Below are 22,709 nucleotides of genomic sequence, written 5' to 3'. Positions count from 1 at the left end.
GTTGGAGAGTTAAATTCATTTACACTGAAAGGAATTGCTAATAAGGACTTCAGTCACTTTGCTGTTTGTTTTCTGTAACTATTTTCTTTGTGGTTACCATGAAGATTACATTTAGCATCCTAGTTTTAATACTCTAATCTGATTTTATAGCAGGTTATCTTTAGTAACATACAAATCTCTGCTGCTTTAAAGATGTGTCTCCACCCCTTTTGGTTATTGATGTCACAAAATTACATCTTTATATATTGATCAGCCAAAAACATAAACTAGTAATTGCAGTTTTTTTGTTTTAATTATATTTTGTGGCTGTGCCTATGGCATGCAGAAGTTCCTGGGCCAGGGATTGAACCTGAGCCACAGCAGTGACAACACCAAATCTTTAACAGCTAGGCCACCAGCGAATTCCCAAGTAATTGGTGTTTTAATGTGTTAGTTTCTTAAATTTTGTAGGAAACAAAATGTGGCGCTCTACACCAAAGTTAGATTAATATTAGACTAATGATTTTTTTATTGTATTAGTCTCTTAAGTCATGTAGAAAATAAAAAGTGGGATCACAAACCATTGTTACAATAATACTAGCCTTTGGAGTTCCCATTTGGCACAGCAGAAGTGAATCCAGCTAGGAACCATGAGGTCATGGGTTCAATCCCTGGCCTCGATCAGTGGGTTAAGGATCTGGCGTTGCTGTGAGCTGTAGTGTAGGTTGAAGATAGAGCTTGGATGCCGCATTGCTGTGGCTGTGGTGTAGGCTGGCGGCTACAGCTCCGATTGGATCCCTAGCCTGGGAACCTCCATAGGCCGCCATTACGGCCCTAAAAAGCAAAAAAAAAAAAAAAAAAAAGGTACTAGCTTTGATAATTGCCCATGTATTTATCTTTACTGAGACATTTATTTCTTCATACAGCTTCAAATTATTGTGTAGTAAGCTTTCACATCTACCTGCATGACTTCCTATAGTATTCTTGCAAGGCAGGTCTAAAGGTAACAAACTTCATCATTTATCTGGGCATGTCTTAAGTTCTCCCTCCCTCACCCCTAGTTTTATTGAGCTATAATTGATGTGTAACATTGTGGCAAAGGTTGTACAACATAACAATTTGGTATATGTATATATTGTGAAATGATTACTACAGTAAGTTTAATTAGCATCAGTCACCTGTCATAATTTTTTTCCTTGTGATGAGAACTTTTAAGATCTACTACTAGCAGCTTCCAAATGTATGAGTATAATTAACTATAGTTACTATATTGTGCATTGTACCCCCAAAACTTATTTACCACAAATTTATACCTTTTGACCACCTTTACTCCCCTCTCTGCCTCTGGCAACCACCAATTTGTTCTCTGTTTCTACAAGTTTTGTTTTTTTGTTTGTTTGTTTGTTTTTTCATATTCTACATGTAACTGATCATATGGTATTTAGCTTTTCCTGTCTGACTTATTTCACTTAGCATAATGCCTTCAAGGTCCTTCCATGTTGTTGCAGATGGCAAGATTTCCTTTTTTTCTTTTGAAGGACATTTTTGCCAGATACAAGATTTTTGTTTGACAGTTTTTTTTTTTCACTTTGAAAATACTATCCCACTGCCTTCTGGCTTCCAAAGTTTCTGATGAGAAATCTGCTTATTATCTTACTGAGGAATCCCTTGTTTGTGATGAGTTGCTCTTTTCTTGCTGCTTCTAAGATTCTGTTTTTGTCTCTGGCATTTAACAGCTTGATTATGTCTGGGTGTGAACTCTTTGTGTTTATCCTACTTGGAGTTTGTTGAGCTTCTTGGATGTTTATTTTCATGTCTTTCATCAAACAGGAAGCTCTTGGCTATTTTTCCTTCAAATAATATTACTTCCCCTTTCTCTCTTCTTCTGACTCCCACAATACCTATACTGGTCTCATTAAATCCCATGGAAGTTACTTCAGCTAAAGGTAATGGTGTTTGTAACAATGTCAGTGAGGATTGCAACAGTATTTGCCTGCCTCCGTGTCTGCCTCTCTCTCTGATGAGAAGCAATTATCAGCTGTCACTATACAGATCCCCAGTACTTGGAGGACAAGAGTTGTTTTTGTTTTTCTTTTTTGCCACACTTGTGGCATGCAGAAGTTCCCAGGCCAGAATCAGACCCACACCAAGGCAGTGACAATGCCAGATCCTTAATTTGATGAGCCACCAGGAAACTCCAGGAAAAAGCTCTTACTGCCTACCCTGGCTCCTGAAACCTGTATACACGCTGCTCCAGTAACTGCACAGTGGCCTGCTTCTGGGTGGGGGTGTGGGGTGTGGGGCTAAGAAATGAAATTTATCAAAATTTACTATCCCAGCCTTCCCCTGGATGTTTCAAGTCTTTAGTAGTCTGTAAAGTGCCAAAATATTTTCATCAGGCAGATTCAGCCCCTGTAGTTTTTGTCCAGGTAAGGAGGTAGATTCCTGGGCTTCTTGACATGCTCCACACAACATGGAAACTTCATTTTATGGTCTGGGGCAAAGTGACTGTTCCCCAGGATTTTCAGTGGCCCCATACCCAAGATAAAGCCTCTATCATATGTGTGTCTGAACTTGGCATTAGAAAAAAAAAAAAAAAAAGCTCCCATCTTTTGGCTTCACTCTCTCAAAACTTATTGGGGGCAGGATGAGATATGCCAGTGTTCTGTCCCTCCCCGGAAGATAGCCTTCTACATAGGAGTTAGGGGGAAAGATTCTTGACATCACCAGTGTGGCGAAGTTTTTGTCTCACTGAGCTGGGAGTGGGAAGGGAGACATTTGATCTTAATTCAAATCACTGACTCTCATTGTTCTTAGTAGTTTTCCTATTTTTATCGAGTTTCAATAGATTTTCTTAGGGGGAAAATTGTCCCTATTTGCCATATGCCCTTAGGACCATCTCCAGAGACTTTATTTTTTTATGGCCACACCCACTACATACGGAAGTTCCCAGGCTGGGGGTCTAATTGGAGCTACAGCTGCCAGCCTATGCGACAACCATAGAAATGCCAGATCTGAGCCGTGTGCTCACAGCAATGCTGGATCCTTAACCCACTGAGCGGGGCCAGGGATCAAACCCACATTCTCATTGATACTAGTCAGATTCTTAACCCGCTGAGCCACATTGGAAATGCCCTCCAGAGACTTTAAATGGTTGGTTTGGTTGTGTTTCTTTTTTGGCCCCACCTGTGACATATGGCAGTTCCTGGGCCACAGATTGAATCTGAGCTGCAGTTGTGATGTAAGCCACAGTTGCGGCAACATCAGCTCCTTAACTCACTGCACCAGACTATGGATTGAACCTGTGCCACCACAGAGACAACACTGGATCCTTAACCTGCTTTGCCACAGCAGGAACTCATGGTTCGTTTTTAAAGTAATTTTCACCAGTTTCACTGAGGAGGGGTCTGCAGAGCTCCTTGCAGTGTCATGCTGGATATGGAACCAATTAGGATAACATTTTATTTATTTATTTTTATTTATTTATTTATTTTTGTCTTTTTGCCTTTCCTAGGGCCTCTCCCGCGGCATATGGAGGTTCCCAGGCTAGGGGTCTAATTGGAGTTGGAGCCACTGGCCTACACTACAGCCACAGCCACAGCAACGCGGGATCTGAGCCGCGTCTGCAACCTACACCACAGCTCATGGCAACGCCGGATCCTTAACCCACTGAGCAAGGCAGGGAACAAACCCGCAACCTTATGGTTCCTAGTTGGATTTGTTAACCACTGCGCCACAACAGGAACTCCTTGGATTACATTTTAGATTTAGTTATGTCTCCTTTAATCTGGAACACTTACTCAGTCTTTGCTTTTTCATGACCTTGACATTTTTTTTTTTTTTTGTCTTTTTGTTTTTGTTGTTGTTGTTGTTGTTGTTGTTGCTATTTCTTGGGCCGCTCCCGCGGCATGTGGAGGTTCCCAGGCTAGGGGTTGAATCGGAGCTGTAGCCACCGGCCTACACCAGAGGCACAGCAACGCAGGATCCGAGCCACGTCTGCAACCTACACCACAGCTCACGGCAATGCCGGATCGTTAACCCACTGAGCAAGGGCAGGGACCAAACCCGCAACCTCATGGTTCCTAGTCGGATTCGTTAACCACTGCGCCACGACAGGAACTCCGACCTTGACATTTTTTGAAGAGTATAGGCCATGTGTTTTATAAAATTCCCCTCAGTTTAGATTTGTTTAATGTTTCCTTATTAATAGATCCAGATTATGCATTTTGGGCAGGAATACCACAGAGATGTTGTGTCTTCTCCGAGCCTTATATCAAAAAGTGCATGACATTTGTTTAACACATTGTTAAGTGTTATTTTAATTTCAGGCATTTCTTTCAGCAGATGTACTTTGAATATCATATGGTACGTTTTAAATTTTTTGATTACTAGTCAGGTAGATTTTTATGTATGTTAATTGGTTGTATTATTTTGTAAAGACCTTTGCTAAGTTATCTATGGGATTGATTTATCATTCTAATATTCTAATATTGTGGTTTATTGATTTTGAGTTCTTTATACCTTAATGATATTAATTCTTTGGCATGTAGCAAATATTTTCCTTTGTTCTTTAATTTCTTATGAATTTATTTTTTGATATTTTGATGTTTTATTTTATTTTATTTTATTTTTTGTCTTTTTGCCATTTCTTGGGCCACTCCCACGGCATATGGAAGTTCCCAGGCTAGGGGTCTAATCAGAGCTGTAGCTGCCAGCCTACACCAGAGCCACAGCAACGCGGGATCCGGGATCCGAGCCGCATCTGAAACCTACACCACAGCTCATGGCAACGCTGGATCCTTAGCCCACTGAGCAAGGGCAGGGATTGAACCCGAAACCTCATGTTCCTAGTCAGATTCGTTAACCACTGCACCACGACGGGAACTTCCGTTTTAAATTTTTATGTAAATAGAACTATTACTATTCTTCCATGAGATTTCCACCTTTGGTATCATCCTTAGAAAAACCCTTTTTAAGATTACAGAAATTTTTTTTTCTATCACATCCTGATTTTTTTCTTTTGTTTCCCAAATAGGTACGTTTGCAGGAGCATATGGGTGAAAAGTATATGACTTACAGTGTGAAAGCTCGCCAGTTAAAATTTTTTGAAGAAAATGTCAATTTTTGAGAATTTATCTAACCTGCTGCCAGAATATAACTATTTTCAAAGGTTTTTGGCTTATAAACAAGCATAACGATGACTGAAGCCCGTTCACCATCCTTATATCTCCTTGGGTTTTTTTTAAACTGGAAAAAAATTGGACAAAAGAGTACCATGAAGCAAGCTCACAAAAGAAAAAACCTTTGGCTATCTTAATTCTCTTAATGAGGAAAAATCTGTTGTAAGATGTTTGTTTGGTTACTGTTTACTGAGCCTTACACCACCAACTTTATATCTAGAACTATTTTTTTAAGGTACTTTTTAGCTTGAATACAGGGCCGTAACATACTGGATTGGAAGTTTTATATTATAGTGATAAAAAAATAGAGATAAATAGCATATATCCAGTGATACTACTTTTTATTATTAATAACCTTCAGTAGGCTGATAAATTATTTTTTTATAATTCTGGGAGTAGATTTAAAAGTATGAAATTATATCTAGTATTTCAGCAGTTGAATTTCTTTTTTTGCATATTGATAGATGTTTAACATTTTAGTTCCATTAAATGTGAACCTCATTCAGAGTATATAAAAATTGACAGTAGGAGATTGTTTTTACACATTGGGGTTTTTTGGCTACACTTGTGACATGAAGAAGTTCCAGGCTAGGAATCAAACCCATTCCCTAGCAGTGACAATGCCAGATCCTTAAGATAGCTGCACCACAAGGGAATTCCTAGGGTTTTTAGATTTATTTTTCCATCAGTTAAAACATTTATTAAACACTAATTCCTTTTCTGATTTAGCAGTTTTTAAGTAAAGTCCAGATTTTTTTAGTTATGCTATACATTAAGATATTGGCTATCTTCCCATGTTTTAAATGTATGACTTATCTATTTTCTTAGTTGTCAGTTAGTTGTTTAATAAGGGGTAATGCTTATCTAGAAAATAGATTTTATAAAATAAAAAAGATCTTGGTTAGTAAGTTTTCACTTCTGTATTCCAAGGACTGTAAAAATGAGCACTGCTTCAGAAAGTTTCAGTTTTTATAATTAAAAATGTATTTTACCTTTTTTGAAAATTACATATACACATAAAGTAATAAAATGTTCCCTTTCTAGTCACTTACCAGACTTTTACTTATTTTTTACTATGTGCCAGGTGCTAGGCCAGGAGCTGGGGACATAGTGTGAGTAAAACAATACTCCCTGCCATTACAGTGTTCACGGCCTGGTTTCTAAAACCTCTTCATTTTATTCTGAAGGGTTTGTTGGAACTCATCTCTATAACTCTTTAGTCCCAGTGCTCAGCTAGGAACAAATTTTTGGCAAAATGTTGGTCTTCCTGCACTATATACCATTCCTTGCGTGTTTTAGAAATCCATGTCTTTCTGGAGAGTCACCAGTTTTACTCAAGTTTTCTAACTTATTGGTATAAAGATATACATATTAGTTTCTTGGAATTAAAAAAAATCTCCCCCATACTTTTTATTCTCATTCTCTATATTTTTGTTTAAACATTCATTCAGTTTTTATCCCACTCTTCTTTTTTTTGAGATTCTTCGTTCTTGAGTGCTTAATCATTTTTCAGCTTTCTTATTATAATTATATTGTATTATTATTGTTATAAAACATATTTTTTCCCTCTTTGGCTGCACCCATGGCATGTAGCCAGGGACTTGGTCCCCACCACAGCAGTGACAAGGCCTGAGTCTTAACTGCTAGGCCACCAGGGAACTCTTAAAACATTTTTAAGACTATGGAGGAGTTCCCATTGTGGCTTCGCGGAAACAAATCTGACTAGCATCCGTGACGACACAAGTTTGATCCCTGGCCTCACTCAGTGGGTTAAGGATCCAGTGTTGCTATGAGATGTAGGTTGCAGACAAGGCTCGGGTTTGGCATTGCTGTGGCTGTGGCATAGGCCAGCTGCTACAGCTCCTATTTGACCCCTGGCCTGGGAATCTCCCTATGCCATGGGGAATCTCCCTAAGACAAAAAAACAAACAAACAAAAAAAAACTTATGGCTTTTCTTCTGAACGTGCCTTCAGCCACATTTGAGACTTTGATAGACATTAGTTTCTTTATAGTCAATAATTCTGTTTTTTATTTTCTTTTAGAAGGGTTTCTTGGCATTCTTGCTGTCATGTAGCAGGTTAAGGATCCAGTGTTGTCTTTGTGGTGGTGTGAGTTCAATCCCCAGCCCAGTGCAGTGGGTTACAGATGTGGACACAGTTGCAGGGTAGGTCAAATCTGTGACTCAGATTCAGTCCCTGGCTCAGGAACTTCCATATGCTGTGAGTGCAGCCGAAAATAAGTATTCTTAATTTCCATATATTTAGAAAGCCCAGGAAATTCTATCTCCTTGCTCCAGATGCACTGCAGTGTTGTTACTGAATATGACGTGCACAACTCCTATTTCTTATCATCGTTTTTCCCTGTAACTCAGTACATGATCCATTACTGGAATAGTCCCATGTGTAAAGGTGAATTCTCTTATATACAGACGGAATCATTTGTCTACTAAATGTCATTCAAACCTTATATAAGATTTGATCAATAAAATTTTGGGTGTAAATGTTCTACACCTGCAGTAATACAGTAGCCAGTGGTCATATATAAGCTGTTGAGCCCTTGAAATGTGGCTAGTTTGGGAAAATCAATGTTTAATTCGAGTTTTAATTAAACTTAGACACATGAGACTTGTAGCACCATATTGGGCAGTACAACTGAGTGCCTGAAATGTGTCATGTACTCTTCTAAGTACTGGGCAAATAGCAGTGAGCAAAACAAGGTTTCTGTTCCCATGGAACTTGTCCTAAGGGGGACAAGTAACAAATATATACTGATATGGTAAATGCCATGAATGTGGACGTAGAATGATGGGGCATACACATACTTTATTTTGATAGCATAGTAGGAAATGCTTCTTTATAGTGACATATGCATAGAGACCTGAATGAAAGGAGAGAACAAGTCATGTATATCTGAGGGAATATGTTCCTGGTACACACGGAACAAGTACACCAGACTTTATGTCAGTTGTCCGTCCACTTTATCTATCAGAATCTGAAAAGTAGTGTTGGTCTCTTATAAGACTGCAGCTTTGCCAAATTCCTGTATATATCTTTGCTTCATATACTTCATCACATCTTATTCAATGTATGATTCGTAAGAGACATTTTATAGCTATCAAATGTTCCTTTTTGCCCCATTTAATGCTGACATTAAGTATCCGACTTTTTCACTATTAGTCTTCCTTTCTGCTTCCATCTGCCTAATATAGCCTTGCTCCTGTTTTCAACCTTTGGGTGTTTTTTTTTTTTGTTTTGCTTTTTAGGGCCACATCCATACCATATGGAAGTTCCCAGGCTAGGAGTTTAATTCGAACTGCAGCTGCAGGCCTACACCAAAGCCTCAGTAATGCCAGATCTGAGCTGCATTTGTGACCCACACCACAGCTCACGCCAACGCCAGATCCTTACTTAACACACTGAGCGAGGCCAGGGATCCAACCTGCATCTTCATGGATTCTAGTTGGGTTTGTAACCTGCTGAGCCACAACAGGAACTCACTTTGGGTATTATTTTGAGAACATGTGGTAACTTGATTCTTAACCCTATTGGGAGTTCTTAACTTTTTTTTTTTTTTTTTTTTTGTCTTTTTGCCTTTTCTAGAGCCGCACCCGTGGCATACAGAGGTTCCCAGGCTAGGGGTCTAATAGGAGCTGTAGCCACTGCCCTACGCCAGAGCCACAGCAACTGGGGATCTGAGCTGCATCTGTGACCTACACCACATCTCATGGCAACACCGGCTCCTTAACCCACTGAGCAGGGCCAGGGATCGAACCTGCAACCTCATGGTTTTTAGTCGGATTCGTTAACCACTGAGCCATGATGGGAACTCCAGGAGCTCTTAACTTTTTAATCACATTTATTACACTTGTTGATATGCTTGGTCTTATTTCTACCTCTTTATTTTTCTTCCATTTTGTTTTTCTTCTTCCCTTTCTTTAAAATCCTTTCCTGACTTTTGCTGTACTAAAAGGTATTTGCTCTTTTTTTTTTTTTTCCAAACTCCTAGTTTGGAAATCATATATTCTAATATTGAGAAACAGAGTATTACCTGTAATAACCCTTCCACTCAAGACCTTTAGAACATTTTTCTCTTTAGCCCTCCAGAAAATTTTAAAGGAATTTACAGCTTTAAAGGCTCTCACTTTGCCTTTTTTTATTTTTATTTTGGCCGCACTCATGGCATTCCCAGGCCAGGGACTGAACTCATACCACAGCAGCAACCCATGCTGCTGCAGGGACAATGCTAGACAATACTTAATCCACTGTGCCACAAGGGAATTCCTTCTTTACCACAAATTTAATTACTAAGTTTTTTTCACAGATGCTTCCTGTTGTGAAGAAAGATGTATAGTAGGTACTTGTAGGTTCAGAAAATAGAAATGGTTCTTAACACTTTCACAACCACAAACTTCTAACTTTGGCTTTTAGCAGTAGTCATGCTTGCAGAACAATGAACAAAAGACTCTTTAGACAATGACTTGTACTCTTGAGTTTTAATTGAAAACATTAAAACAGCCTGACTACTCATAATGAATTACAAAACTTTGATAGTTAAATTGAACTATCATTTATGAGGCTTTTATTCTTCATTATTTTGTAGACCTGAAAGAAACTCTGCATACTTCTGTTTTCTGTTCTCCATTCAGAGAAGACTGTGAAGAGGTCTCAAATATTTATAAATCAAAACCTACTGAGAAGTGAAATATAGAGAACAAAACCTATACATAACTGAGCACAGGTGTTATTTTTAGCTCATGTTTTGGTTAAGAAAACAAGGTAGCTCATCTCACACAAAACAAAAGCAAGTGCAGTAGTAAAGCTGAATCATGAAATCCAGAATCAGTTATTTTTAGCATGCCTCTTAATTTTTCTTTCCCCTGGCTTCTTGTCTTCTGTGCCTGAGTCTTGAACAGGTAACCACTTGAGGGGGTGCCGGCGATAAATGGGCCACGGAGGAAGTGTCAGCTGGGCCAGAACAGAGAAAATGCATCAATTATGGCCATTAAAAATTTAAAAGAACATGATGTATAATGCCAGGTTCCCAAACGACTCTTCTGCTTGAGGTAAAAACAATAAAACTGACATTCCTCTGAAAACTGTGCCACCATCCAGACAAGATACTCCAAGTGAGAACAAGCTTCACTGTTTACACACGGTTTTAAGAGATAAAAGAGGAGGGAGCACTGTGAAGACCATAAAGTCTTAAGATCTAGCTTTGACTTTATAAGATTACTGCTTGGCGCACCTGCCAAAAGAAATGAATGAGCTGTATTCCTTATGGAGCTTAACCTCATGTGATACTACTTGGCACTTAATTTTCCAATGATAGCAAGGGAAGGATGAGGGAAAAGTTGGTGTTGGTCCTCACTACTAGGTCCGGCCAAAACAACCCAATTCAGAAAAAACCTGAGTTGCCACTAACATCCAAATATCCACAAATTTCCTTACCAAGCACGAAAAGGCAAATCCCGCCATAACTATATAGACAGTCCACCCGAACTGTTCAGCCACGTACCCGTAGATAAATCCAACTATCTAGAGACAAACAAAGTATATTAAATACAGTCAAGCTAGGGTGGGGGGGAGACGGGGAGAGAAGATTATGCAAAACCAATACTTACTGCAGAAAAAAGAATAATTCCCTGAAACATCTGTTCAGCTAGCTTCTGGCCCTTGTAATCCTAAAGGTGAAGGAGAGTAAAGCAGGAAATGGTTCCGCAACCTAGGAGGTACAATTCTTGCTCTGGCCTCACAGCTTTGGCACAGAGCAATCCCAACATCAGGGCCTCCCCAAAGAACCTGAGCAAGTAAAGACGTTCTGGGTTTCCCGAGGGTAACGAAGCATCCTCATGGGGCCCGAGCAAGGGCATCCTCGCAGGGAAAGAACGAAGGGGACCCAGGAGGTACAATTCGGGGAAGAGAGTAGCCTCCAGGATACAAACTACACTGCACCGGATGGGTCGGTCTCGGACAAGGGTAGCGGAGCTGCCAGGCTCCCGAATGGCGTTCAGGGATCTTGGGGCCGAGGCGGGCAGCACCCTCACCATCTGCGTGGGCAGCGAGCTCAGATGCTCCAGCATGACTGGTTCAGGAAGCGGGCGACGGAGGGAGGGCGGCCGGGACTCAGGGACAGTAGGGACCTGGGTTAGTTTCGTACAGCTCAGCAGGCCTGCTGAACCGGAGGTTACGACGGCTACGGCGCCGGAAGCGGATGTCTCTTGCAGACTCGGACAGCCCAAGGCCCCGCCCCCGGTCTCTCTAAGCGACCCGCACTTTCGGAGCTGGCTGTAGGCCGGCCCTCTGTCTGCGAGGGCTGAAATGCTGACGGTAGCGGACGAGTCGAGGCATCGCGCGCCCGTGAGGGGTTCGCCGTCAGTGCTGTTCCGGGCCGGGAGCCGCGGCTCGGGTCCCCCGAACTATCATCGACAGTGCCCGCGCGACCCAACGGCGCCGGCGCGCGCCCCGTCTCCTTGGCGACGGGCTTTTCTCGGCAAGGACCCCGGCGGTGGGGCTGCCCGGTGGCGCCTGTTCGTCGAAACGCTTTTGCGGTCCGAGAGGCGGGCGCGCTGGGAACTCAGGGACTGCGTCGAGGCTGCGGATCTAGTCGGCGATTGGGCTCGATCTGGAGTGCACGGGACGAGGGCGGCCCGGCGGCGGGCCAGGCCCCGGGACCTATGACGCGGACGCTGAGCTGGCGGGGCGGGCTGGGTGGCGGGCGGTGGCTCCTCCTCCTCCTCCTCCTCCTCCTCGGGCTACAGGTAAGGGCTACCGCGGGGAGCGACCAAGGGGAATGGCTTGCTGGAACGTTAGCCCAGGGTCTCGGGACCTGGAGGGGGTAACCCCCGAAGTGTCAGCCCTCAGAACACCTCTAAGTGTAAGGGAGCGTTGTTGACTCCCAGAATTTAGAGGGAACTACCCCAGAACCCATCATCCAGAGAAAGGGAAGCCCCTGGGAGAGGGGACTTGTCTTCGTCCGCTCTTTGCACCAGTATGGAGAGAGCTCCCACTCAGGGAGTCTCCAAGTTGGTCCGCCAGGCTGCTCGGCGGCTTCACCTCGCAGACTTAGCCTGGCGCTCCCGATAGAGGCCATCCAAGGGTTCTCACTGCTTCTCTTTTAAGGCTGGTGTTTATCTCAAAAGCTTAGGCCCTCCCCGGTTTCTCTGAGCAAGATGGAATACCCACGTACCGGAAAGATAGCGTTCTGGGAAACCCGGGCCCGTGAGTCCCAACTGGCTCGCTGGCCTCTGTGGTGTATTGTGCATCAGGGTCACAGATGGTGGGATTCTACTCACTCCAGGTCGGTCTCATTCATGCAGTCAAAAAACCTTGGCACCTTTTTTTTGTGCTAGGCAGTGGGCCAAGAATATGGCTGTGACCAACACCAGGCCCTTACCTTCCTCAAGCCCAGGGTCTGTCAAGGGAGACAGTCACATACAGAAGCCAGATTTACTATGGGGTAGCGAAGCTGGGAGATGTGAGACCCCATTCAGCTTAGATAGATTCAGCTGAATGTGGGGTTTGCAGGAGGCTTTCATGACTCGTGAAAGCCAAGTAGGAGCTAGCCAGATGAAGAGGCAGCAGAAAGTGGAAGCAGAGACTAAACAAACTTTCTCTTGTATGTAGAAGTAGACATGACCCTTTGTGTTAGCCTTTTTAAGTGCACTTGTCAGGGTGGCAGTTGCTGTAGAGACTTTACGGTATTTTAGCTGTAAAGATATAATAGGAAAGGAGACTACCTGTCAGATTTGGTTTGAGAGAGTTCTCCATTGGAATTCATGTCTTTCCTGTGTTTTAATTTGTTTTCATGATTATTATCAAAGATTGTATTCTGTTTCAGAGCTGAGAACCAGCCTTGTTCCTAGATTAACAACATCCAACATTAACATCATCCAACAAATAATCACATACCAACTACCATTGCCAGACACAGTAAGATACACCAGTAAATACTTTTCACCAGGGTCCCTGTTCTCATAGAGTTCACATTCTGGTTAGGGAAGGCAGAAATAAAGAAACAAATCAAACAAATGAGATAATTTCATAATTGAGGAGATGGAGTGGTGAGCTTTCTTGATGGCCTCTGAAGGGATGAGTAAGAGGACAGAAAAATGACCTTGTCAAGGTCAGTTTAAATGGAGAAGTTGGGACCGAGCCTGGTTGGAAGAGGCTGAAGAGAGGACAAGAGGAAAGAAAGTGGGGCTAGAGATTTTATATCCTTTAAAGCTTTTGGAGTGAGAGGGAACAAAGAAATGGGTCTGTGGGTTCCACTGGGATATGGAAATGGTGTCTTTTTTAAAAAATTATTTTTATTTTTTAAATTAACTGGAAGATACCAGAGCCTGATAAGATGCTGCTGGGTGTGTGATCCAGCAGAGAAAGGAAGGGTTTGCTGATGCCGCACCAAGGAAGCAGCTACAGGATAGGTTGCAGAACATGAGTGGAATGGCCTTCCATGGGAGCATATAGCAATAGGAAGGAAAGCAGAAAAGGTTATTGAAAATATAGGTACTAATGCAAGTCACTATGGAGTTAAAAAAAAACATTCTTTCCCCCTAAGGTTTTTTCACCCATCTTGCTGGGAATGCATGTCATATAGGTACATGTGTATGTGTGTAGTGTGTGTGTGTTGTGAGTGATTTGGGAATGTAAAGGTCCTATCATTTCTAAACAAAATACTAATTTTCATAATGAACAATTGAATATTACTGATCAAATTGTACACAGTTGTGTACTCTTGCAAAAATATAGCCACTATTGCACATCCCAGGGTGTACATGCATTTTCAAGAATTCTTTCTAACCAGATCAGTGAATTCCATGACCAGGAATTGCACCAGGAAAGGAAGTATGGATCAGACACTTCATAATTATTGGCATTTTGCATGGAGATAACTGTGGAAGAGTTTTAGGAGCAAGTGGTTTCTGCCATGCAAATTTAAGTACATCAAATACCTGCTAGGATTGTGTTTTTCTTGTATCTTGCTAACTGGAATAGCACAAATATAGGTGCTCTGTCCACATAGTACCTGCAGGTAATTGTTACTGGACATTGTTCAGCTAAACCGCTGTCCCTTAAACCATTAACTAAATGAGATTTGTTCAAGTGAGATAGTTTTCTCCAGTCTCGGTGGAAGTTGGTTCCAAGCGGGCAGATTTTAGAACTGGCTGAAGAGCCCCAGTCTGTTGGCTTCTATAGGTAAGTCTCAGCCCTCAATGAGATAGAGGCACATAGCCCAAAGTATATGACAATGTGTATCTTTAGAGAGGAAGTTTGTTGGTATAATGTACTTTACATATACCATTCTAGAAAGAAACAGAGAATGTGTGTGTGTGTGTGTATTTTAGATTGTTCTTTGAGAATCTGAATTATGTTCTCCCAAATTTGTAATCTGGCCTGTAAGCCCCAATTTTTTAAACAGCCCTTGAATATATTTCTCATTTCAAAGGCCTTGAGAAATCAAGTGCCTAATAGGTACACACTTTACTTTTACTTAAGATGAAATTAATTCAAACCAACTTCGATTTTAGAAATAGGCTGTATTTGAAAGTGCTTTGTAAAATTAATGGCCTTATGTTAGGTACTCCCAAGGGGGAAGATGAAGTAGTCAAAGTTTCAAATGTAGTATCACAATATCCTGGTTGAATAAAATCTGTTTTGTTTTGTTTTTTGTCTTTTAAGGGCCACACCCACAGCATATGGAAATTCCCAGGCTAGGGGTGGAATTGGAGCTGTAGCCTCCAGCCTATACCACAGCCTACGCCACAGCAGGGCGGGATCTGAGCCGCATCTGCCACCTACACCACAGCTCACAGCAATGCCAGATCCTTAACCCACTGAGCGAGGCTGGGGATCAAACCTGCATCCTCATGGTTACCAGTCAGATTCATTTCTGCTGAGCCATGACAGGAACTCCTAAAATCTGTTTTTAATGAAACATTACCCAGAGATTGTTGTAGAAATCTAATTGTTTAATTTAACTCCACCTAAGGCCTTGAATTATTTTTGAAATTGTTTTGAAAAAGTAGAGGCTTCAGGTGAGCTGGAGAGCACAAACCTCTGGCAGAGTGACAGTATTGGACAACACTTACTTTCTTTCTTTCTTTTCTTTTGGTCTTTTTAGGTCCACTCCCATGGCATATGGAGTGTTCTCAGGCTAGGGGTCAAATCAGAACTGTAGCCACTGGCCTATGCCACAGCCACATCAATGCCACCTCCGAGCTGTGTCTGTGACATACCACAGCTCATGGCAACACTGCATCCTTAACCCAGTGATCGAGGCCAGGGGTCGAACCTGTGTCCTCATGGATACTAGCCTGATCCATTTCCACTGAGCCATGATGGGAACTCCTGGACCCCACTTTCTTAAGAGATGGGTATTTCTGAGACTAGAGCTCTAAACTTTTGATCACAAGATTGGATTTTGTGAAATTTTGTTATTATGTTTTTCTGCTGTGAAGAATGAATTTTGGAATTGTTCTTTTTTTTTTTCTTTTTTTTAATTCCAATTTAAGGTGAATGGAATACAATTTGGAACAGGGATGTTTTGACCTAGGTTTACTTGATCACAGACAACTGAGTCCTGTCTGATTTAATTAGGAATTTTAAGTAGAAATTCATTTAAAAATGTTTCCATAGTGGTTAGACCACAGGCATTCCTCTTGGTGGCAATTTCTTTTGCTTTTTATCTAGTGGTTTATGATAGACAAGGTTTTTTCTCCAAGTTATTGTAAGTATTTTTTTTTTAATAAATTATTTGCAGTGTAGGGAGTTCCCATTGTGGCACAGTGGAAACAAATCTGACTAGTATCCATGAGGATGGGAGTCCAATCCCAGGCCTCACTCATTGGGTCGGGGATTGGTGTTGCCCTGAGCTGTGGTGTAGGTTGCAGGTGCGGCTCGGATCTGGCGTTGCTGTGGCTCTGGTGTAGGCTGGCAGCTATAGCTCCAATTTGACCCCTAGCCTGGGAACTTCCATATGCTGTGGGTACAACCCTAAAAAAAAAGCAAATTAATTAATTGATTAAAATTTGCATTAAATTTTTTTTATTGGATGTAGTTGACTTAGAAATTTGGGTTAGTTTCTTGAAAGTATTTTATTATGATTGCCGTAAAAAATTCAGATCCCAGATTGGGTTCGTAGGAACTGTTGATTCAAAACGAGTTTCTGGTAGAATATACCAAATGCTCCTCTTGTTTCTACCTGAATAAAAATGTATAGGCATTTTGATGGCCATTTGAATGTACCTACTGACTTTAGGGGCTTGGTTTTGTTTGTAGGGTTAACTAATATTTATACAAGACAGAAGAGAAAGATGTCATTCCGTAAAGGTATGTTCTTTCTACAGTTATGTTATGTTACACTGGGTCAAAAAGTGAAGAGATGTAATGTATGCTTTCTTCTCTGTGTTTCAGTAAACATCATCATCCTGGTCGTGGCAGTTGCACTCTTCTTACTGGTTTTGCACCATAACTTCCTCAGCCTGAACAGTTTGCTGAGGAACGAGGTTTCAGGTATGGGAACTCTGACTGATGCCTTGGCATCTGTTGAGGACCTGGAGCTCCCTGTGTCCCACATCCTAAGTTATATCACTAGATTTAAGGGAAAGAAGGCTTTCTTCTTGGCCTTACAGAAGCTTCCAAAGATGTTGGGAAAGGCAGGTGGCATTGATGGTGCTCTTGCAGCCCTGCAACCTTGTCCCTGCTGGGAAGTTGATCTTTTCATGAACCCTTAGAGGAAGGAACCTCTGTGGGCTGCTGTCTGCAGATATTTCAGTAGGGCTGGGCTTCAGAAGCTGGAAAAGGTGAGTGTCTCTAGTGTTTGATGCCTGCTGTGTTCAGTAGAGCGTCCATCTGGTCCATCTGGTTACTTTCCTTCACCTGTTAGTTTACTTTAACCATATTAATAGGACTCTAGTGGTAAAATGAAACCATAAAGTCTTGTCAACTGATTTAAAAAATCACTTTTGCATACTGTTGCATACTTCCACTGCCAGTCGGATGTTCATACTGCTCTGCCTTCATATTGAGAAATGTTTGAGGCTTCAGAGTGTTTGTCAAAAAACATTTCTGGATTATCACCCACCATACTTGACTAGAGCAAGAAAAGACTAATAGCTTTCCCTTTTACTAGGTGCTCTGACAGCATATTTTATGACAGTGCACATATGTGTGTGTGTATGTGTGCATTTATAGACATACATATATATGTATGAAAGTAATGCGTACTCTTGGTGGGAACATTTATAAAAAAGAAATGGCACTCGGGAGTTCCTGTTGTGGCGCAGCAGAAATGAATCCAACTAGGAACTGTGAGGTTTCGGGTTTGATCCCCAGCCTTGCTCAGTGGATTAAGGATCTGGTGTTGCCCTGAGCTGTGATGTAGGTTGCAGATGTGGCTCAGATCCTGCATTGGTGTGGCTGTGGCTTAGGCTGGCAGCTGTAGCTCCGATTTGACCCCTAGCCTGGGAACCTCCATATGCCGCGGGTACAGCTCTAAAAAGACAGAAGACAAAACAAACAAAAAAAGAAAATGGCATTCAAACTCCATGAGAGCAGTTGTGGCTGGTAAATGTTAAATAAATGATTTCATTGTTGAAAGATAACTAATAAAATTTTGCCTTAGTATCTTACCTTCTAGATTTTTTTCCTCTATGTATATTTTTTCCATACAGTTGAGATTATACTATATTTAAATGGCACATATGACATGTTTTTTACATATCCTAAGCATGTCACTATGGTAATAGAAACTCTTAATACGTAAATTTAATGCCACTTAGTTTACTAGTTACCACAGGAAAGTCTTTTGGTTCAATTACTTTTAGACTTTTTTGATGGCAACCCCACAATAATGAATGTGTTACATACAGTATGTACGTATATTTGTTTATGTCTATCTGCCTTTCGCAGTGGTAAAGATTTGACCATTTTATTCATGGCTGTAACCCCAGTGCCTAGATACTGACCGGCACTTAGTATGCACTCAGTGTTCAATGCATGAGGAGTGAGTAAATGAATGAATGTATTATAAAAGTCAAAAAGAAAGATTTACAAAACAAAACTTGCAGTTGCTGTGTGAGGAGTGCTCTTATACTTTATTTTCTAAGTCAGTTACAATTCAGGAACTATTTTTTTACTCAAATTCTGATTGTGACCTACTAAACTGATTTCATGACTACTTATGGGACATGATTCATGGTTTGAAAAAAATGTTTTTTAGTCTATTTCTAGGTTTTCACAATTGTAAATAAAATTGTGACTTCTAACCTCTCAGGTTTTGTCCTTAAAAGATGCAAGGGAAATTTCTGCAACTAAGGCCATGTACCTGTTTAAGGTTCTTGATACAAATTGCCAAAATACAATCTAAAAAGATTGGGTTTTTTTTCCCTACCAGTAGTATATCAGAATTCTATCAGCTTTTCTTATTTGTTTTAATGCTTTTCCAAAAAGCCAGGTTACATATAGGAAAATACATAATTTCTGGGCTGTATGCTTCACATTGTCTTTTTTTTTTTTTTTTTTTTTAGGGCTGCACCTGCAGCATATGGAAGTTGCCAGGCCTAGGAGTTGAATTGGAGCTGCAGCTGCCAGCCTATACCATAGCCATAGCAACACCGGATCTGAGCCGCATCTGCAACCTATGCTGCAGTTTGCAGCAGTGCCAGATCCTTGACCTACTGAGCGAGGCCAGCGATTGAACCTACATCCTCATGAATACTAGTTGGGTCGTTCACCCACTGAGCCATAACAGGAACTCCTGTATGCTTCACATTGTAATGAGGGAGAGTGAGGTGTAACTATCACAATCCTCACCTTACCTTTTTTCATGTCTTGGGCTCTGTATCAAAAGCTCTTGAGATTGTTTTGTATACACTACCTTCCTTGTGTGTGTGTTCTTTGCAGATTCAGGAATTGTGGGGCTTCAGCCCATAGACTTTATCCCAAATGCTCCCCAACATGCGGTAGACGGGAGACAAGAGGAGATTCCTGTGGTCATTGCTGCATCTGAAGATAGGCTCGGGGGGGCCATTGCAGCCATAAACAGCATTCAGCACAACACTCGCTCCAATGTGATTTTCTACATTGTGACGCTCAACGGTACAGCAGACCATCTCCGGTGAGCTCTGCTTGCCTGATGATTCTGCTTCTAGAGGATGCTCTAGAGCAGGCCAGCTGTCAGTCCAGTAATATTTTTTCCAACATGTTTGCAATTTTTCTATACAAGATTATACCACATATAAACTGCAATATGATTTTCCATGTGATTGTACCATAAACATGTCCCTCATGGTAGCAGAGGAACTTGTGCCAAGATGTAAATTGTGTTACTGTGCACACTGTTAATTCGAGAGGATATGTTTTTGGTAATAAGATCTTCTCAGTGAAAGAAGCAGTGTGTTGATGTACATTCTCTTACAAGTCCCTTATCTCAAGGACATACTCTTGAGTGGTTCTGGTGTAGAGTGGGAAGGGACACCGGAGCAATGGTGAGGTAGTATGGTGAAGTGAGTACAGACACTGATCCAAATCCTGACCCAGAGTGATTGGGAAACATCACCTGACCTTTTGGAGCCCATTTACTCTTTTGTAACTATGGGGAATAAACATCCAACTTAGAGGACTGTTGGGTTAAGTAAATGAGAAAAGATAACAAAAACACCTACCACTTAATGATTTCACTCAGTAAATGGTCCTTAATATTGTAATTGTGATAATGGAAACCCATTCTGACAGTCTAAACTGTGGGGGTTGTTTTTTGGGGTTTTTTTTGCCTATTTAGGGCTGCACCTGAGGGAGGCAGGTGGAGGTTCCCAGGCTAGGGGTCAAATTGGAGCTGTAGCCAATGGCCTACATCACAGCTATAGCAATGCCAGAACCAAGCAGCTTCTGCGACCTACACCACAGATCATGGCAATGCCAGAGCCTTAACCCACTGAGCAAGGCCAGGGATCGAACCTTCGTCCTCATGGATATACTAGTCCGATTCATTTCCTCTGAACCACAACGGGAACTCCTTAACTGTGTTTTGAAGATGCTTTGAATTAAGATTTAGTCTGGGTGTTGCTGTGGCTGTATTGTAGGCCAGCAGCTGCAGCTCTGATTTGACCCCTAGCCTGGGAACTACCATGTGCCACAGGTGTGGCTCTAAAAAGCAAAAAGAAAAAAAGATATAGTTTATTCCAAGAAATTTTTTGTCTCTTTGTTAATGGTGGCCAGAGTTCTAAAACACTTCTATCCTTGTGCTTTTCTGCGTGGTTCATGTTGTTTGTGAAGGTTACTATGAATTATTTTTCTTTCTTTCTTTTTTTTTTTTCTTTTTTAGGGCTGCATCACTGGCAGGCAGAGATAAGACTGTGGTTTGGGACATGATTACTTAAAACTGAGTATTTGGTGTTTTATTTTCATCAGGTCCTGGCTCAGCAGCAGTACCCTGAAAAGCATCAGGTACAAAATTGTGAATTTTGACAGTAAACTTTTGGAAGGGAAAGTAAAGGAGGATCCTGACCAGGGGGAATCCATAAAACCAGTGAGTTCCATGCATCCTTGTTTGTACTTGGTAGTGTTAGGTAATGATTGATGTACCTGTTAACTGTGGGTTCGGTGCATGTAGTTCCCTGGGGACCTACAAGCCTGCAAGTTGAGACCTTTGGCCGTCCTTTGCATGGATACTGAGAAAGCATTCTGGGAGATTCTGGTAAACCAAAGCTAAGCCTCTGACAAATCCTGTGCCAATGCCTCTTTCCTTTTCCTTTTCCAGTTAACTTTTGCAAGGTTCTACTTGCCAATTCTGGTTCCCAGTGCAAAGAAAGCCATATATATGGATGATGATGTAATTGTGCAAGGTACCAAAGAATGTCACCATTAGTGCCACTCTGTCCCATGTAGACTATAGTGGTGGTTGTGTAATTTTTGGCATCCTATAAAAAGGTCATCCTGAGAAGAGGTGGGAGGAATAGGGAATCCTGGGACAACTACCAGTGTAAATCTTCAACCTTATCTACTTCAGGTGATATTCTTGCCCTGTACAATACACCACTGAAGCCAGGACACGCAGCTGCATTTTCAGAAGACTGCGATTCAGCCTCTACTAAAGTTGTCATCCGTGGAGCAGGGAACCAGGTAAATTACTTATTAGACCCTGGGAATAGATACTCCATACCCTATAATAAAGGTTAATGGGGGAGAGGCAGAAAAATTAAGGAACTCTTTTCTCAAGGCTGCTTTCCTATAAGTTGGTTCATAGATTTGACAACCTAATTCTCCTTGAACATCTGGCTTAAGGTTTATTGTGGGTTCATACTAACTTGTAATCCCAAATGTCACTTCTGTTTGCTTTACATACAGCCCTTTGCTAATAATCAAAGCTAAGTCATAAGTAAGCAGAATGGTTATCAGAGTATTACTTGAAGCAGTAGACATACTATATATCCCATTTGTGTTTTTAGTACAATTACATTGGATATCTCGACTATAAAAAGGAAAGAATTCGTAAGCTTTCCATGAAAGCCAGCACCTGCTCATTTAATCCTGGAGTTTTTGTTGCAAACTTGACAGAATGGAAAAGACAGAATATAACTAACCAGCTGGAAAAATGGATGAAACTCAATGTAGAGTAAGTATATAACTGGCTTAGCTGTGAAAGCCTCCTGTACTTCAACCCTGCTGGGTCTTGCCTAACAGCTTCTATTTGTTATCCATCCCACCAAGAGAGGGACTGTATAGCAGAACACTGGCTGGCAGCATCACAACACCACCACTCCTGATCGTATTTTATCAACAGCACTCCACCATTGACCCTATGTGGAATGTTCGCCACCTTGGTAAGTAGATAATTGACCAAAGGCCAAAGCTAATAAAGCATCTAAAGGACTACCCTCAGGGATGGGATTTGTTGTTTCCATTAGGTTTCTTGCAGTTTTGATGTGGTACTGTCTTGAGTCTGACTAGCACAGTCACTTGGCCCTTTTTCTCTCAATGTAAGGTTCCAGTGCTGGAAAACGATACTCACCCCAGTTTGTAAAGGCTGCCAAGTTACTCCATTGGAATGGGCACTTTAAACCATGGGGAAGAACTGCTTCATATACTGATATCTGGGAAAAATGGTATATTCCAGACCCGACAGGCAAATTCAGCCTAATCCGAAGACATGTGGAGATCTCAAATATAAAGTAAGATATAATTTGTGCGACTAAGCATTTCTCAGGAAATCCTGGCAGGCAGTACATGTTGTGACGTGATTTGCTAGGCTCCAATGCCTATCTGTAGGAACTCATGGAAAAAGGGACATTTCAGCTGGGTAAAAAAAAGGACAAACTGCCTCATCTGCCTCGTCTGCCTTACCAAGAATCTGCTTACTGACAGTGCTGAATGACAGAGGTGAATGGACTTAGACACAGCCCGTGGTGGCTAGTTCAACACTGCTGCCTGGTTTTGATTTTGTAACCTGTGGCTTAACATAAAATAAAAACTACATTTCTCAATAAGTATCTTGTTTTTTACTTCCAGGTAACTTCTACCTACTGTTTAAGAAATAAGCTGTCTTTTTATGGA

The 22,709-nt window shown here is 41.5% G+C and overlaps 3 protein-coding genes across 22 annotated transcripts in view; 2 read left to right on the top strand and 1 right to left on the bottom strand.

Moving 5' to 3' along the window:
- Window positions 1-6,271, top strand: part of NEK4 (NIMA related kinase 4) — a 64,057-nt gene extending 57,786 nt beyond the window's left edge. For all 15 annotated transcript variants that reach the window (XM_021068940.1, XM_021068932.1, XM_021068931.1 and 12 more), the window contains one exon: window positions 5,015-6,271. In XM_021068940.1, the coding sequence (XP_020924599.1) occupies window positions 5,015-5,107 (93 nt within the window). In that variant the 3' untranslated portion in view covers window positions 5,108-6,271. The remainder of the gene's footprint in view (window positions 1-5,014) is intronic.
- SPCS1 (signal peptidase complex subunit 1) lies at window positions 9,638-11,322 on the bottom strand. Its single transcript, NM_001114288.2, is given in 4 exon segments — window positions 9,638-10,124; window positions 10,608-10,694; window positions 10,781-10,840; window positions 11,204-11,322. Coding segments are annotated over 4 exon segments (309 nt in total). The 5' UTR covers window positions 11,240-11,322; the 3' UTR covers window positions 9,638-9,998.
- GLT8D1 (glycosyltransferase 8 domain containing 1) lies at window positions 11,389-22,642 on the top strand. 6 transcript variants are annotated; one of them, XR_002337561.1, is made up of 10 exons: window positions 11,393-14,354; window positions 16,437-16,487; window positions 16,572-16,670; window positions 19,062-19,275; window positions 20,568-20,603; window positions 20,917-21,001; window positions 21,166-21,278; window positions 21,605-21,771; window positions 21,867-21,979; window positions 22,141-22,642. XR_002337561.1 is itself a non-coding variant. In XM_001925457.5 (10 exons), exons 2-10 carry the CDS (start codon window positions 16,472-16,474, stop codon window positions 22,329-22,331), a joined length of 1,116 nt encoding a protein of 371 aa, XP_001925492.3. In that variant the 5' UTR covers window positions 11,401-11,917; window positions 16,437-16,471; the 3' UTR covers window positions 22,332-22,642. The 6 variants fall into 6 exon arrangements, 3 of the variants coding, with proteins under 3 accessions (XP_020924608.1, XP_001925492.3, XP_005669698.2); XM_001925457.5 differs by having other exon boundaries at window positions 11,401-11,917; window positions 20,568-20,685; XM_005669641.3 differs by having other exon boundaries at window positions 11,401-14,354; window positions 20,568-20,685.

This window comes from Sus scrofa, chromosome 13 (assembly GCF_000003025.6).
Source record: "Sus scrofa isolate TJ Tabasco breed Duroc chromosome 13, Sscrofa11.1, whole genome shotgun sequence".
In the NCBI taxonomy this organism is placed as follows: Eukaryota; Metazoa; Chordata; class Mammalia; order Artiodactyla; family Suidae; genus Sus; species Sus scrofa.
The sequence above is the reverse complement of the archived record's forward strand: the minus strand, read 5'-3'. Positions and strand labels throughout refer to the sequence as shown.

Bases quoted from the DNA above. Each gene is read 5' to 3' on its own strand.
- GLT8D1 (XM_021068949.1), top strand. From the start codon at position 16,370: ATGTATAGGCATTTTGATGGCCATTTGAATGTACCTACTGACTTTAGG. The intron at 21,002-21,165 runs GTACCAAAGAAT...TATCTACTTCAG, and splicing joins TGATGATGTAATTGTGCAAG to GTGATATTCTTGCCCTGTAC. The intron at 21,772-21,866 runs GTAAGTATATAA...CATCCCACCAAG, and splicing joins TGGATGAAACTCAATGTAGA to AGAGGGACTGTATAGCAGAA.